Source organism: Sceloporus occidentalis, unplaced genomic scaffold (genome assembly GCF_023333645.1).
Source record: "Sceloporus occidentalis isolate IW3139 unplaced genomic scaffold, rSceOcc1.0.p SCAF_51, whole genome shotgun sequence".
NCBI classification, from domain to species: Eukaryota; Metazoa; Chordata; class Lepidosauria; order Squamata; family Phrynosomatidae; genus Sceloporus; species Sceloporus occidentalis.
This window is the reverse complement of record NW_028317031.1, coordinates 1,210,720-1,226,999: the sequence shown is the minus strand read 5'-3', so window position 1 is coordinate 1,226,999 and position 16,280 is coordinate 1,210,720. Positions and strand designations below refer to the sequence as shown.

Sequence of the window (16,280 nt, the reverse complement as noted above, 5' to 3'; positions counted from 1 at the left end):
GATCACCACAGCACGTCTCCAGCTGTGAAAACCTCTGGATTCAAAATAAGACTAGCCAGTGGCTCTAGTTATTTTATTAATGACCTGTGAAATAATAAATTAGTACTGTAAAGTAAATCATCACAAAAAAGGTCTTTTAACCTTACAATAAACAAGTGGTGGGTAATTTATTATCATCTTAAATCGTTTTATAGAAATGAAGAGTTAAACATGTTGTAATATTTTGTCCCAAACTATCTAGGTGTGTTTAGATTATACCATATGTAAGTAAAAGAAAAAGGGAAAATGCACATTTTTCACTCATGGCATTGAATGGGACTCTCTGTTCCTTTGTCTAATAGAACTCTAATCCCTGGTGTGTGGGTAAAAAACAAAAACTGTCTGCGCTTCTCACCCTACTAAAGTTGGCAACAAATATATAAACATGATATAAATGAGAGGTTTTGGTTATATGAATTGGCCAAAGCATAATTAAGCTCATCCGCCACATCAAGGCACACTCTCAATAGCCATATGTCCATCATTGTATGGAAATTACAGGGGGTGCAGGCAAATGGGCAAATGTATATGGGGAAGATAATTATAATTTCCAAGGGACATGGAGAATATGGTATTACACATAGTTACATTCTGTTAATAGGAGCCCTAATTTTAGATGAATATTTGTTGAAATTCCAAATTCATTCACAGACCTCAGCATATCCTCTCTAGGTTAAAGAATACATAGATATACATTTCGTTTGTACTATACAATGGCTAACAATGTCCAAGGTTTTTTTTTCTTGAAAGAGAATTTCCATTCCTGTCGTGAGTATTAATTTCCCAGTTACCTTGGAGACTGTAAACCATTTACCTTCTGGATGCTAAATCTTGAGTAGTCTGTTGTAAACTGATCAGCCGTGCGTGACAAATATGATTCTATTTGGATTATCACTTGCGTTAATACTGTGTCTCAGGGTTCAATTTAAGCATGTGCTTACTGTTTCCCAGAAACAACCTTAAAAGTGAATCAAACCAATTCATGTATTCATTTTTACCATAACTGGCCTCAATGAATAGAATGCATGGTAAATGGAAGATCCAGATAAATGACCTTAATCTGACAATTTAAAAGGTAAAAAATAAAATAGTCTATCGTGTATATATATATATATCTATATATATTCTCTATCTATCTATCTATCTATCTATCTATCTATCTATCTATCTATCTATCTATATATATATATATATATATATATATATATATATATGTATATGTATATATATATATATATATATATATATAGGGGGTAGTAGAAGTATTATTAAAAACTCATCTACAGACACCAGACAAGCCAGAAGGCTTGTTTTTCTCTCAGAAATCTCATGGTGCTGCCACAACCACAAGGGATTCTGGGTAGGCACATGCAAATAAGCTCAACAATTATCACCTTTGCCTCTATATCCTCTTTATACATGGATCCCTTGAAAGTAATTGACCTTATTTGCATGTGCCTACCCAGAATCCCTTGTCGTTGTGGCAGCACCATGAGATTTCTGAGGGGAAAACAAGCCTTCTGGCTTGTCTGGTGTTTATAGATGAGTGTTTAATAATGCTTCTACTACCCCCTTAATTTTAGTGGAAGGGATTTCCGTCACCTTTACCCACCATAACTTATGTAATGGTATTTCTCGGCTACCCCAAGCCTCAAGTATTAACCCAATATAACAACCTCATACTGAGGAGTCTCATTAAGGACCAAACAGCTATCAATGATTGATGGTCTGGCTGTTGTCTAAAGGCTGTCCTGTATAGCAGGCAATTACTGTCAAAGGATCCATGTGTAAAGTAGATATAGAGGCAAAGGGTGATAATTGTATGTGTGTCTATACTATTTTAAATTTAAGTAGAAGGGTTTACCCACTCTAATTTATTACTATTATAAATTATTATCCTGGTTATTAACTTTGGACTGTACTTTTTGCCTCTTACTCATCCCTGCATACACCTGGGTCCTGAGCAATAATCTAATAAAGGACAATCTAACTCACCACAATAGCCTTGTATTGTGCGAAGTGACATAGTTAAATACACGTTTAACCACTCAGCCCAGTAGTAATAGGACTCATGGCTCATCGTTCTAATTCTGCGAAGATAATCTGTCTCCTCTTGCAGATAGATAAAAATCTTTCATTATCCAACATTTTGGAATTCATCTTCATTCTGTTCACCTGCAAAGCAGCCAAGTATGCTGAAACACTATAAAAGGTCTCCATAAAACAAGGAGGAGTTGGAGACCACCAAGTGGTGAAGATGATCTCTATAGTAGATAGAAAATAATGCTATGTTTATCTGGAGTTTGCTACAATTCATAATGGGTGACCACAACTGTCTAATTTCACCTTTAAAATGCTGGCATTAAACTTGATTTAGGAAAAGGACACCCACATTTCGGCAGTATTTATCCAAATTTGGATGTCCTATTCAAATGTTTTGTTGAATCCAATATACTGCAAATGATCTAATACAGGTTTGCGTAGTAAAGGTGGGTGTGCTGACAGGATCATAGGCATGAACCCACCTTGGATCATCCAGCCAATTTGCCCTCAATCAACATAAGTCCTCAAGAGAGCCATTTATAAAGAACGTACAGAAAACGTTATTGAGAAGGAGGATGAGTTCTGCATTTAGTTTCTGTCTGTCGTATGTTCCTTTCCCACTAATGATCCTGTCTAAGTCAGGCAATAGCAATTGTCCATATGGACATGCCTTTGTTCTGTTTATTATACAGTGCTGTAAAAAAATAGAAACATAGTTGGAAATATGATATGGTTTGCATATTTCCTCGTCTACAGAAAGACAAGCGCTCTCTTGTCAGCCATCTGAAAATGCTTTTATGGGAATTCACTTATATACAGGTACTGGGGGAGCTTCTAAGACACCTTTCTATATCATTGTGTATTACGTATGTTATGAAAGTGTAGCTGGCTTTTAATTATTTTCCTATCAAATGACGATACAACTTCAACTCAAATTATTTCAGCCCTTCATACTATAAAAAGTAGTATTTTTCTATTAAATTTAAGTAAACCTAATTAAAAACACTGCTGCAGTTTTAATTAATTTTAATTTTTTAAATTAATTCAATGCAATTTTTATATGTTTGTCATGAGTACCACTTATAGTTATGGAAATCTTTTAAGCGCCCTTGTTAAAGAAAACACATTAGTGTCTAAGTTTTTCTTGTGTCTTAATACAAAACGCTTGATATCAACAGCTCAGAGATACTTTGTGCATTGTGAAAGAAAATAAGTTAAAAGAAAAGAAATCTGTTGCAAAATTGCTTAAATTCTCATCTGGCAATTTACAATCTTTCATCTTCTCCTACTTGTTAAAACAAGGCCTCAAGTCACACATGCTAATGTAATTCATTGTTTCCACTGTACTGGAAATACAAACTCTGTCAGCCTGCCCAAATGGTTTATACAACTCAGTGAGAATTATCGCAGAGTGTTGAAGTGCTGGAACAGTTCCAGAATATTTTTAATGGTGCTAACATTTAACACTAACATACCGTCCATGGTAAAGATTAAGGCATTTCTTTTATAGAATGCTTTAATACATGGAAAAATTACATATAACAAGCTATCATCTTCATTTTAAAGCTGGTAAATCATATAGAAACTATACAAACCCCATGTCTGGCTTCCTGTGCAAGAAACCTATAAACTTGTGATCCAGTGTTGAGATTTTCCGCTCATGATCTCTTCTGGTATGTATGTATGTATTTGATAATATATTATTTGTTTATGAGTGGATAGGACTACCTGCAACTTTTAATTTGGAAGGTTGCAGGCGGGAAAGTGAGTTGAATGGAAACTCACATGCCCTTGCTTGAAACTAATCAAAAACAAATGGAATGGATAGAGAGTGAAATTGTTCCCCTTTCCCCCCACTCATTATTACCCCTGGTAATTTTTATTACAGGCTTTCTTACAAATGTATCTATGAAAATTACAAGGGGGCTTCCAGCAATGAAAATTGACAGGCTGCGCTAAATTTGATCCATACAGTCCTTAATGTATTATGCATGTATTATTAGTAGTAGTTATTAAATTATATACATATACATAGTAATGATAATTTTTATCATTATTGTTATCAGTAATCGTCTATAGGTTGTACTTTAGCTTCGTTTTGAATCAAGGGTATCTGGACAGATTTTGATGACTAGTTTATCTTAATTGAAGCTAGCTACTTTAATCTCAGTTGATTACCCAGAGGTTTGCTTTGATTTGCTTGGTCAAGCAGGTTTTTTTAACTGAAAACAGTGTTCATTTGATACATGCCTTGAATGTGTATCTGTGATTGAACAATTAGCATATGTAACTTGACTGTGTGTCCGGGAAGCTGAATCAATGATTACATGGTAACATTCTTTTTTTCCAGCAAGAGTGCAAAAACTATATATGTCATTAAATCTGGCCCAATGTATCATATATTTATGAAGCGTATATAAAAAGCTAAGCACAATATTGTGTTTGAATCGAACTATTCTATACTATGAAACATATACATGTACCCACCAAAACAATATTCACAATAATGTTCAATCACAATTATAATTCAAACTGAGACCAATCTTGGGAACCTCTTTAAATATTGTTTTTAATGAGTAACACTTACCTGATAGCATGTTGAACATGGTGAGGTTATTGGATGTTATCAGAATAATTATCCATAGTACAATATGTGTAAAATAGAATCTGCCTTAAACAGATCCCTTAAAGAATACACACATAATGCAACAAACCAAACTAATTAAATTATAATTTAAGACAAGAAAGGATAGTACTTACTCCCACTCCTTCCGCCGTGCCTGGGGCGTGCTTTGCATTTTATGTGCCTCATGGGCTTTGATGATATCCTTCTGCTCTATGAGGCCTCCTCGTCTTCGCTTTATTATATGTGGGCTCAATGGAAAATCAGCATCCATTCCAGTGGCCACCTCAAACATACTGCTCCCCTCAAAAGGGAAGCTAGTCTCTGCTTCACGAGCACGGAGGTCATACAACGCATCATAGCTTGCTGTGCGTGAAACTAGAGTTTCTGAAAGAGTCTCAGGCTCCAGAAGAGAACAGGAGTGGGTGGACTGTGTCAAACCCAATCTGTGCTTGCGCCATGTCTCTGCTTCGGGAAGGGCTAAGACATACCTTTGTGTGTCAGCATCAAGTGCTGATATCCCTAGTGTGCTGGAGTGGTCAGGTTCGGTAAGGGTATGAGCACTGGTTGAACAGGAGCTTAATCCCAACATCTTTAATACCATCCGAACGCATCTCTCTGCAAGAAAACACAATACAGAACAGTATGTAAGTGGCTAACAGCTCTGAAACAAATTATTCCAAATCATGGTTAACACATTCTCCCTCTAAATACCAGCTTGACAAAAACTGCTATTAAAAAGGAAAGGAAAAATGTGATGTAGGAGGTGGAGAGGGTTAAAAATGTATGATTCTACCGCAAACCAATAGGATAGAACAGAACTCATCTTTGCTTGGCTGAATCAGACAGGAGGTGAAGGCTGTTTAAAAACAGAGCTTAGTGGCTAAATGTTCCCCCAAGCTGTCGTGATGCAGAGGTAAGAGACACCTGAGTTTTATGTGACATGTAAAATGGTTTCACGACAAACACAACACTGCATTTATTAATGTTGCATTAGTCTTAACTGTCACTTCAATGAACAAGTTGATTGTTTCCAACCAGCTGTAATGCAGTGAGATAAACAATGAACTGCTTATTACTCAGGAAATCCAATTGTACTTCACACAAATTCTAGTTTAAGTTTAGTTATGTTATCAGTTCGAAGACATATCTTAATTTGTGCTACAGAATCTGCAGCTCATTGGTGAGCTTTTGGACAACATTTGTTCTTCCGGTGGAGAGGTGGGTAACACTTAATAATCGAGAGTTAAGGCAGCGAATTTGCTTCATAGACCCCATATAGACCACTGATATACAACTCACGTCTGGAATACAACATAGCTTCATGCTTCTTCTATTTGGCTCTCTGATTAGTGCTGGTTAGATACAGCAGACCAGGATGCATTGTACTATGTATGAAGTTTATGTGATAAGTGAGTTTTCGGGAATAATTAGTTGTTGTGGCCTCTAAAGGGCTTGTCCCCGGGGTGAATTGGACCCAAAATGAAAGGAGCACAAGGTTTGTCCGTACAGACCTTCACTTCAGTGCTCCTTCTCACTGTGTCCTGGCTATCGATGCTAAGTACCACGATACGATGTCACATCCCAGTGCTCACCATTGAGAGGGAGAACTTAAAGGAGACCTTGGGCTTTAATCACCGGGAATTAAAGCAACAGTAGGGAGAAGAAGAGGAGACAGAGAGAAAAGGAAGAAAGGGAGAGAAAGTGAAGGAAGTGTGCGTGTTTTAAAATGTGTGAGGAAACACATGCATGAATCAGAAAATATACACAGTATAGATCAAAAATGATATTTAATGCTGAAAATACCATACCAACACTAAAAAAAACAAAAATTTTCCCCCAATTTTCCATACGAATTTCAAAAAACAAATATAATCTGGAGTCTACAATTAAGACTTCTTATAAATCAGACTTCTCATGGCCAGTCAGGGCCTATAAAAAAAAGTCTTAAGAAGTATGGTGGATGTTGAGGGGGCCCAATGGACACAAGGTAAGCCTGGGCCCAGGGTATCTGCAATCCATGGCATGGTATATTTTGCCTGATGTAAAAATCTTGGCTGCTGCACCAGCCAATCAGTTAATCATCTAGTGCACCACAAATACCAGTAAGTATATGAAGTATCTATGAGGCATAGATCAGATGCATAGCTGGAATATGTCAAAATAACAGCCAAACATAGAAAGAAGTCTGTGTAAGAACCACTTTAATTCTGTAAGTAGAGCAATAAAAATCATCCTGGTATGTGACCTTTAGAGCTATAAAACTCTACCTTCTGAATGATCTAGAATTACTGAAATTAACCTGATATAAATTCCTGGCCAATATCTTTACACTAGAAAAAAGGCATTTTACAGACGATATAACATCATAGATACTGCGATAATACAAACTGCTCTCGGATGACCTGTTCATTAGTAGAACTGCACAAAGAACAAGAGGTCATCAATTCAGGCTTGAAGAAAGGAATTTTCACCTAAAGCTACAAAAAGTATACTTTACAGCAAGAATAATAAAGATGCGGAATCCACTACCCGCAGACTTGTGCTATCAAGTTCCATAGATATGGGATCAATAATATACAGGGAAATAACAGTTATAAAGACATGATTAGTTATAGTTTATTGATCCAGTGTGTAATGAAATTGCCTCTTTAGCTTAAAGAAGCAATGTTTCCTCTTTTTTTAGAGGCACAATTAGAAATTGTTTAAATGTCTGGGTTTTGTCTTCTTCTGTATCAACAGCTGGGTTGAAATGATGGCCATTTTTTAATCTAAAATACTATATCACTATGTTGCTTCCAAGTAAAAACAATACACACAGAGATATCATTAAATCCCCTGTAAGGACAAAAAAAAATAATATATGACTCGGTGCACATCTACAGCTAATGAACATATAAGATGCAATACATAAAACAATAGAACACAGATTTTGGAGACTATAAAGCTGCTACAGGTTAACCGGTATATAGATTCCTTATATGTTGTCCGATCGGTAAACATAAACCCAAGGTGAGCATAGTCAATTAGTATATTTCTCAACATAGTTTCTTAATTATTTGTTGAAGTATTATGACATATGCATCCTGACAAACCACATATCCAAAATGCTGAGAGTGCTGCCCTGGGTCAAGCCTAGGGCTGCAGGACTGACCACCAGTGATATGGAGAAGTCAACACCATACATGCCATACCTAGTGAGAACATGCTTTCATTTTCATTTCATTTAAGTTGTTCACATAAAGTAAACATTCATAAAGTAAAACATTCATTTTCCATAAACCTCCTAATAGCTCACTGGTATATACTTTGCTAGTCATATCAGGAATTATGCTCCAGACTGATTATTTGGGCATTTACACACCCAGGTCGAACTTTATGTTTTAATATGTTTGTTTGAGAGATGGAAATTATGATGCTGGTAGATTGTCTTAATATATTGGATGAATGCAAATATCATTAACATTCATACATTTTGCAAAGCTACTTGTCTACCCCCCTATCCAACCCGTTCAATGCGGGTGCAGGCACAACAAGCAGAGGCTGCATCGGTGTATATTATAGTTTTTGTTTTTGTATTGTGATTAATTATTCTAGAAGCACAAAGAACCAACTGCACACATCACTGAACACAGAATTGAGAGGAAGCTGATAAAGAGTACCCTGTATTAATGTCAGCGAGATCAGGGTTAGTCTAACTAAGGCCTACTTAAAATAGGATAATGTACACGTGTACCTGATCTAGGTGGGAGTTTAAAAACAGAAGTTATTTGATTTCTATTACCGTATTTGCTCGATTATAAGACGACCCTGATTATAAGATGACCCCCCAAAATCTGAATATTAACTTAGGAAAAAAAGAAAAAGCCTGAATATAAGACAACCCTAAAGGAAAAAAGTTTTACCAGTAAATGTTAATTCATGTAAACTATTTTTTTAAATAAAAGCTATGATTGAGAAAAATATTTTTTTTGTTTTTATTTCCTTGTATTTTCCAACCTGTCCCCCAGTTACGCACATCTGCCCCCAGGCTTGCCACACCAATATGGCACTGTGGCCCATGATATGCCTTTTAACCCTCTATATGCCACTGTGCCCCATGGTATGCCTTTTGACCCCCTATGTGCCACTCTGCCTCCAGAAATGCCTTATACCCCTATATCCCATTCTGGCATTTAGGGGGTTAAAATGCATATTATGGGGCAGAGTGGCATATAGGGAGGTATAAGGCATTCCAGGAGGCAGAGTGGCATTAAGGGACTTAAAAGGCATTGTATAGAGCACTCTGCCTCCAGAAATGCCTTATACCCCTATATGCCACTCTGGCATTTAGGGGGTTAAAAGGCATATTATGGGGCAGAGTGGCATATAGGGAGGTATAAGGCATTTCAGGAGGCAGAGTGCTCTATTAAATGCCCCCTTAACGCCACTCTGCCTCCTGAAATGCCTTATACCTCCCTATATGCCACTCTTCCCCATAATATGCCTTTTAACCCCCTAAGTGCCAGAGTGGCATATAGGGGTATAAGGCATTCCAGAAATGCCCCATTTAACACACGCACACGCGCACGCACACACACACACACTTACCGGTGCTTCCAATTTCCTGCTGTATTGCCGGGGCAGCGGGTTGACGTCTCCTTCCGCTGCAGCCGGAAGGAGGTGGAGTTGGCAGCGGGCGTCCGTCGCAGATACCTTCCCCGGCTGTCAGAGATCAGAGTTCCTCGCACCGGTGCGGGGAACTCTGATCTCTGACAGTCAGGGAAGGTATCCGCGACGGACGCAGACAACCCCAGCTGCTAGCCACACCTCCTTCCGGCTGCAGCGGACGTTGTCTATGCAGATCGCGTAGACATCTACACGCTGCCCCGGCAATACAGCAGGAAGCACCGGTAAGTGTGTGTGTGTGTGGGGGGAGACAGGAGGATCCAGGTCCCCTGCAGCGGTGCGGGGGATCTGGATCTTAGTCTCATAATCAGACCTCTATTTGAGGCCTGATTAGAAGACGACCCCGATTAGAAGACGAGGGGTATTTTTCAGAGCATTTGCTCTGAAAAAAACCTCGTCTTATAATCGAGCAAATACGGTATTTGGATTTCACTCTTCATAATTCTATACACGGTAATTTAAACGCCTTCTGACACCTACAAACCTCCAGCAAGACCCTTTATTAAATGCAAAAAGTGAAAAAACAGGGAATTATGTCCTTACACTGCCATCAAACATGTTACACTCAGTAAAAGATTAAAGCAGCCTTGTGCTGGAATTAACATTTTCTCTTCTTGGAGTCTTCTTGAAGATTTATATCTATAGAAGTAAATTACAGGTCTAAGGCCACTTGGTCTTTTCAAATCTGTTATAGCATTTTCTAAATGCTCATCCTAAATACATCTACTTACTGTTCATGTAAGCCTCATTTGACATACTTTGTAGGAAATTTAAGCAAATTCCTAGATGTTCAAACAATTCAAGGGAATTTCTGCCTGCCCTCATATTTGCATTGCCCTTCATTGGTTGATGACAGAGTAGCTCCCTGTCGGCGACCAATAGAGTCGCTCTTACAGCCCTTTAGCTCCTCATGCAGAAGCCATTGGTCTCCCCAGGCCAAGTTACTCCGAGATGAAAGGTTGATGCCAGATGAGCTCCCTGACGGTCACCAATAGAGTCGCTCGTACGAACCTTTAACTCCAGACACCATTGGTCTCCCGGCTTCAGGATTTAAAGGTCTGTAAGAGCAACTCTATTGGTCCCTGGCAGGGGCCTCCTCTAACTTTAACCAATGAATGGGCTGCTGCTTTAGTGGAAATTGGCAACATTTGAACCAGAAAAAAGGAGATGAATTCACAACAGGGTAGAAATTAGTTATTCTAGCTTTGTCACATAATGCCACTAATCACAGTTTTCTTTATTCAAAATAGTCTTATTTCTGATGCAAATGTCTCCAGAATTATTAAGGTGATTGAAAAGCATCAGCTACTGGTACATTAAATAAGGAAAATGTAATGATGCTAAAATGTGTAACTGACACTTTTGTTTTAAATATGAAGTGTATATGAACTTGGAAGTTAGGCTGCCTCTGTATCCTTCCCTCGTTGTTTTTCTCTTTGTTCTGTTACACAATCCCCTTAAGAAAACTGCTGAGATGTTCCTTCCACAATTCACCAGCATTTAGACTTGAAGAATGTATTTTTGGAGATATTCCCCAGACAAATAAACTGAGAGGAAGAGAGGCAGATTGTGCATTTCAAATGCAGTCTTTTCCAGAGTTTTGCTGAAATGCTTTGATTCCATGTCACTCCAGTGTATTTGTTTTAAGCTTAGATGAGGTTTTATTTTGAGTGCATTTTTGCGATCTTTCTTCAGACGTATGGAGAAAGCCATGGTTGGCAAAATGTTTGCAATTGCATTTGCTTTTAATCCCTTGAAATCAAAAGGGAGGAGCAGTGGATAATCCTTGTCTATCGGTTAATAGTATTTATAATAATAATTAGATAGATGGGTATATGGATCTGCTTGTATACATAATATATATATATATATATACATACATATTTTGGTATATAAGTATAAATCACAATGATAATATATATATATAATATAATTTGTATATATATATATATATATATATATATATATATATATAGATATATCCATGGAGAGAAGGTTACAAAAGCAGTATGTTTTTTAATCAATAGATAAATGGAGGAAAGTGTTATTAAATACCTCACAATGACTCCATTGGGTACAGAATGTTCCTGAATTTAAGAAAGAACTGTACAAAGTATTATGTCTTTTTAAAACAAGGAAAGATAATTAAAGGTTGCTTTTTAGTGAGAACGTACAAATTGGATCTTACTGAAGAGGCTGATATTTTCTCGGTCAATCATACAGATTTCAGAATAATATAAAAGTAGAAAAGGAGAAAGTTCCGTCGCTAGAGAAGATCTTATTTTGTCAAAGCATTACAGGGCAAGCTGCATATCTCAGCCAAGGCCACATCATTAAATGCAGTAAATGTACTACGTTTCTTCCAGGATGTACGTTGAAGGACTGATATCAGTGGATATTTGCGCTTATTTTGTCAGCGTTTTGCAAAGATGAGCCTTGTAACATTTTTTTTGTTTTCTACATTTTTTTAAAAAATATATCAAGATGACACTTATATTACTAACAGTTATTACAAGTTATTTCATGAAAAGCAACATCATAAAAAGTAAAAAAAAAATGAAACTTTGTAAAGCACATTTGTTAGCCTGTTCATTAAAAAATATATGAGAAAAGTATTTCTAGTAATTTAAATAAATAAAAAAAATAATAAAAACGGGTAAAGTAACTGTTGTTTTAAAAGTTGGGTCTATACCAACACTAAATGAAATATACTTTTTTTATACATCCGCACAATGCAGGACCCAACCTGCCACTGGACCCCGACCCCCTCGCGCTTTAAAATGTTTTTCCTCTTTCTTCCTCTCACCCTTTTTTCCTGCATGAATTCAGCAAGTTTTCAATCCTTGATTTATAATCAAAAACAAGTCCTCTCATTCTACACACATGAGTCAAAGCCTTTCCAGAATAGAATAGACTGAAACAAAGGGATCCAACACTTCTAATCGGTTACCGAGAATAATGGCTCTCGTTTACAATGCAATAAATAATCCACTACTTTACCAGTCAGAAAAGACAAACCTAAGAATTGTTTACTTAAAAATCAATTTTGCACAAATGTCTCTTTAAATAGAAGAAAACTAGAAGTAGTTTCTCAAAATAGCAAAAAGACCTGGGTGACCATACAAATAAAATATATATTCACTTATCAAATCTTAAAAACAAATCAACTTTGTGTAATGTTAGTATTGATAAAATAGTTAAGAAACTCACACAGTAAACTCACACCGCTGTGATCACATATGACTCTCAATTAGTGCATTTGCTAGCAGTATAGTATGGTTGATATCCCTGCTTGAATGCAGGTGACTCTTCTAAAAAACTCTTTATATCTTTAAATAATGACAAGTCAAGTTTTCTAGAACAGCCCCGGAGGGAAAGAATTGGACAGAGGGGCCCCATGAATGTAGTGCGGACGAGGTACCCATGGTCAAGCCGGTTTAAGGGGTTAAGGCATGACTAAGCGGAAATTTTAGCACGGAAGGAGTTAAGTTTGGAGGCACGTGCAGGGCCAGAGGGGAGGGGGTAATTACCCTCCCTGGGGGATATATAAGGAAGGGTCGTGGCCTATAGGGGCAATTATTTTCAAAGAGATTTTTCCCGCCCATCCCTCCCCTAATTTTTGGCTCTGCCGGGTACTCTGGTTTGGTTAAGCTGGTACGGTGCAGGAGTTAACCATCTAGGTATGGTTACTTGTGGTGCACAGAGGTGTAAGTGCAGGACACTCCAGGGGCATGCGCCTCTGTGAATCGTAAGGTCATGTGACTGCCGCGCTAGGGGACGCCGGCAGTTCCAGCAGAGATACAGGTGGGCACGCCCATACCAGCAGGTTATTAATTTGGTTATTAATGGTTACAATTGGTTATGTTGTCTTTCGTTTTGACAATAATTATTGATATATGTTGTGTCAAATTTGTTGTGTTTATAATATTTGACACTTTATGACATATTAATAAAGGTTGAGTGTCGCGGTGCTGAGGTGTTTAAGTCCGCACCGCGGACAAATAATTCCATTCTGACGTTAATAAAATTTTGAAATAAAGAAGTGTCTCTTGTTTTATTTGTGAAAGAGGTACCGAAACTGGACGCTACTTCATTCAAGTATTAGAGCCATTTGGTTTTCACGTTTGATGATCTACGAAAAAGTATTTTAACGCTCTCAGGGTCAGTTCATTTACATAGCCCCAGGTATGTTCATAATGTCAGCTGTAAATCAGTATACTGTGCTTTGGAAGTAGGAGCTGCTAATAAATTAAAATAATTTCCTATTTCAGGAATGTGTAATTGTCATGTAACATCAAATTTAAAATAGGAAATCAAAATATCCAAAACTTATATCCAAAATATAGTATGGCAGGTTTTTTCTTTTTAAATAGTACTACGAAATTGTTTCTTTTCTTTTTTTTTTTTTTAGAAAGATTAGTCTATTCCTACAAAGAAGTTTGGAATGTTGTCTATCATTGTTCAAGTTTGTCATTCTCAAATTTAGGGGCTGCCTTGTTACCTTGCATAAATATACAGGAATAATAATACATACAAAATACTTATCTAATATGTGCCTTATTTTAGTGCAGCTTTATGATGACCCTGAAGGAATAAGTCATAAATCAGAATAATATAATTACATTGTGTAAGGTGTGGTTGAGCATGATGGGTGTTATTCTCTGCAACGGCTTTGAATCTTACCATACACAATTGCAGTTTATGGGGCGGAAATACAGAAAATGACAATGCAATGGAAAATAAGCTGTCTTCCACTAGATGGAGATAAATCAGAACTAATAGAATATCGGACAAGGAATAGGACATCGGAATTTCTAAATGTATTATTCTATCCTAGTTTAAAAAAATCTATAGAAAACACTTAAGTAACAACAAAAAATACAAACTAGGGGAGCACATAACCTAAAAAGCATAAAAGGCGTACACATTCAGATTCCCAGGTCGCTGCTAGAATAATAAACACCAACAAGTACATAAAGCAAGAATTCAGCACATACCCAGAGAATACCACTTAAAATACCACTACAAACGGATTTGTCTGTTAACACAGGTTTATTAAATATTGGCATAAAAACAAATTGTATAAATGTGTTTACTCAGATATACTATATACAAACGCAGTAGACACTAGCATATGCATGTTTGACCCAACTGTCCTGCTTTGTGTGGGACAGTCCCGATTTGCGTACGTGGTGCCTGTTCTGCTGCTGATAATGAAACGGTGTCCCCAGGGCCTCCGGCCTTTAGCGGAAATACTCCAGAAGGCCTGTTCCACAGAGAACTGGACAACGAGAGAAGATGCAGGAAAAAGCAGAAGACAGGGGAATAAGAAGAGCTAAAGAAGCTGAGCTGGGGGATGGGAGACAGGTACGTCGGAGTGGTCAACGGAGAAGGTAGGGAGACTTGGAGAGAAAGGGAATTTCCAGGAGACTTCAGACCTCTGTGTCCAGGTGTGAACCCCCCACCTTACACTTAAGCTATCTTGCCAAATTTTCCAATGTACAAAAGTCCACAATGCCAAATACTATTTAAAATATGTGAGTGATGGTAAAGATGAGTCTACAGTGTATAAGGCTTACCAAAATATGTATGTTTAGATTCAGTGCCAGTGAGCAGATGTCTACATGTGACACAATCTGTAGATTTTCAGCACCCCTACTTTCTGTTGTTCAATGCTTTCCAATGGCCACAGCAAGCGATGGCTAGCAGGGAGAGCTTTAGCTAAAAGGCTAGACTAGCCTCTAATTATTGTTTCAGTCCAGCCTTGAATGACTCCTAATTTAGTACCTAACCTAGCTCTACATTGACGTTGGTCTTTGCTACACAGAGAAATGTAAAGGGGGCTCAGATACATTTTTAGAAAAAGAATGTAGATTTAACAGTCAAACAAACCAATATGTATTTAACTAATACACTACATCTCTTTCTGACGTTTGATTTACATTTTTATAGGCTACGATCTACAATTAGAACACATTTGAAGGCCCATTATTTCCTACAAAAAAGCCACTAACTCTAGAAGCTATTGTTTTAAGCAAGAACCAAAATAATGCGTTGCATGTAAATGAATGTGTGCGTACATGTGAGTATTACCACTTATGTAATTTCTAAAGCCATGTGACATGCATCTTATTAATAACCTTTTTTGCAGATAAAAGTGCTCCATTTGGCTCAGCAGCCAACCAGTTATCACAGTATTCAGAAAAACAGCATCCGCCTTGCTCATTAACTGATCAGCATGCACTTCCAGAAATGGGTGGGATACATATTGCTACACATATTGTTATTAACACAAAATGTGCCAGGTATGGAATAAAAACACTATGGGGTGTTAATGTACTTCTTCATGATACATACATACATACATACATACATACATACACACTTTAGAGAGTATCGACCTCCTTTTATCAATTCAAAAGCAATATATGTAATAAAAAAATCTATTTGATTTATTATAATTTACGGTGTATAAGTTCATGCACATTCAAATAACATAGACTTATTCAGACTGTGTGGTCCCCACAGGGTGAACTCTCATACGGTGAAAAGTTTGTATTATGCAACAGTATTAAGTATAACAGACTCTTTGAAAGATACAAATGTCTTAAAATCAGTGCAGTTATAATACGTATATAAAGTGATGAACTCTCTGATCACCTGGCTGATCAGCAGACTTCTCAAATCAAAGTGAATATAATTGAAGGCTAATACATATTTTCTTGTAAAACCAAATTAAGTATTTTTAAGGGAAAAGGCTCAATAAACGAGGTGCCCAGCGGGATCGTGTAACATGCGTTACGTGACCCTATGGTAGTAGGAAGGCAGCAGTGTGGCAGCTTGCAGTCTTGCATGTATGTATATGTGTATAAGTATGTTATTGTGAGCATGTGTTATTGTATGGCAG

General features: G+C 37.2%; 1 protein-coding gene across 1 annotated transcript in view; it reads right to left on the bottom strand.

The window, feature by feature from the left end:
• Nucleotides 1–5,210, bottom strand: part of LOC149288404 (voltage-dependent R-type calcium channel subunit alpha-1E-like) — a 165,676-nt gene extending 160,466 nt beyond the window's left edge. Inside the window, exon 1 of the mRNA XM_089491619.1 lies at nt 4,843–5,210. Within this exon, the coding sequence (XP_089347745.1) occupies nt 4,843–5,000 (158 nt within the window). The 5' untranslated portion in view covers nt 5,001–5,210. The remainder of the gene's footprint in view (nt 1–4,842) is intronic.
• Between the last annotated feature and the right edge of the window lie 11,070 nt (nt 5,211–16,280).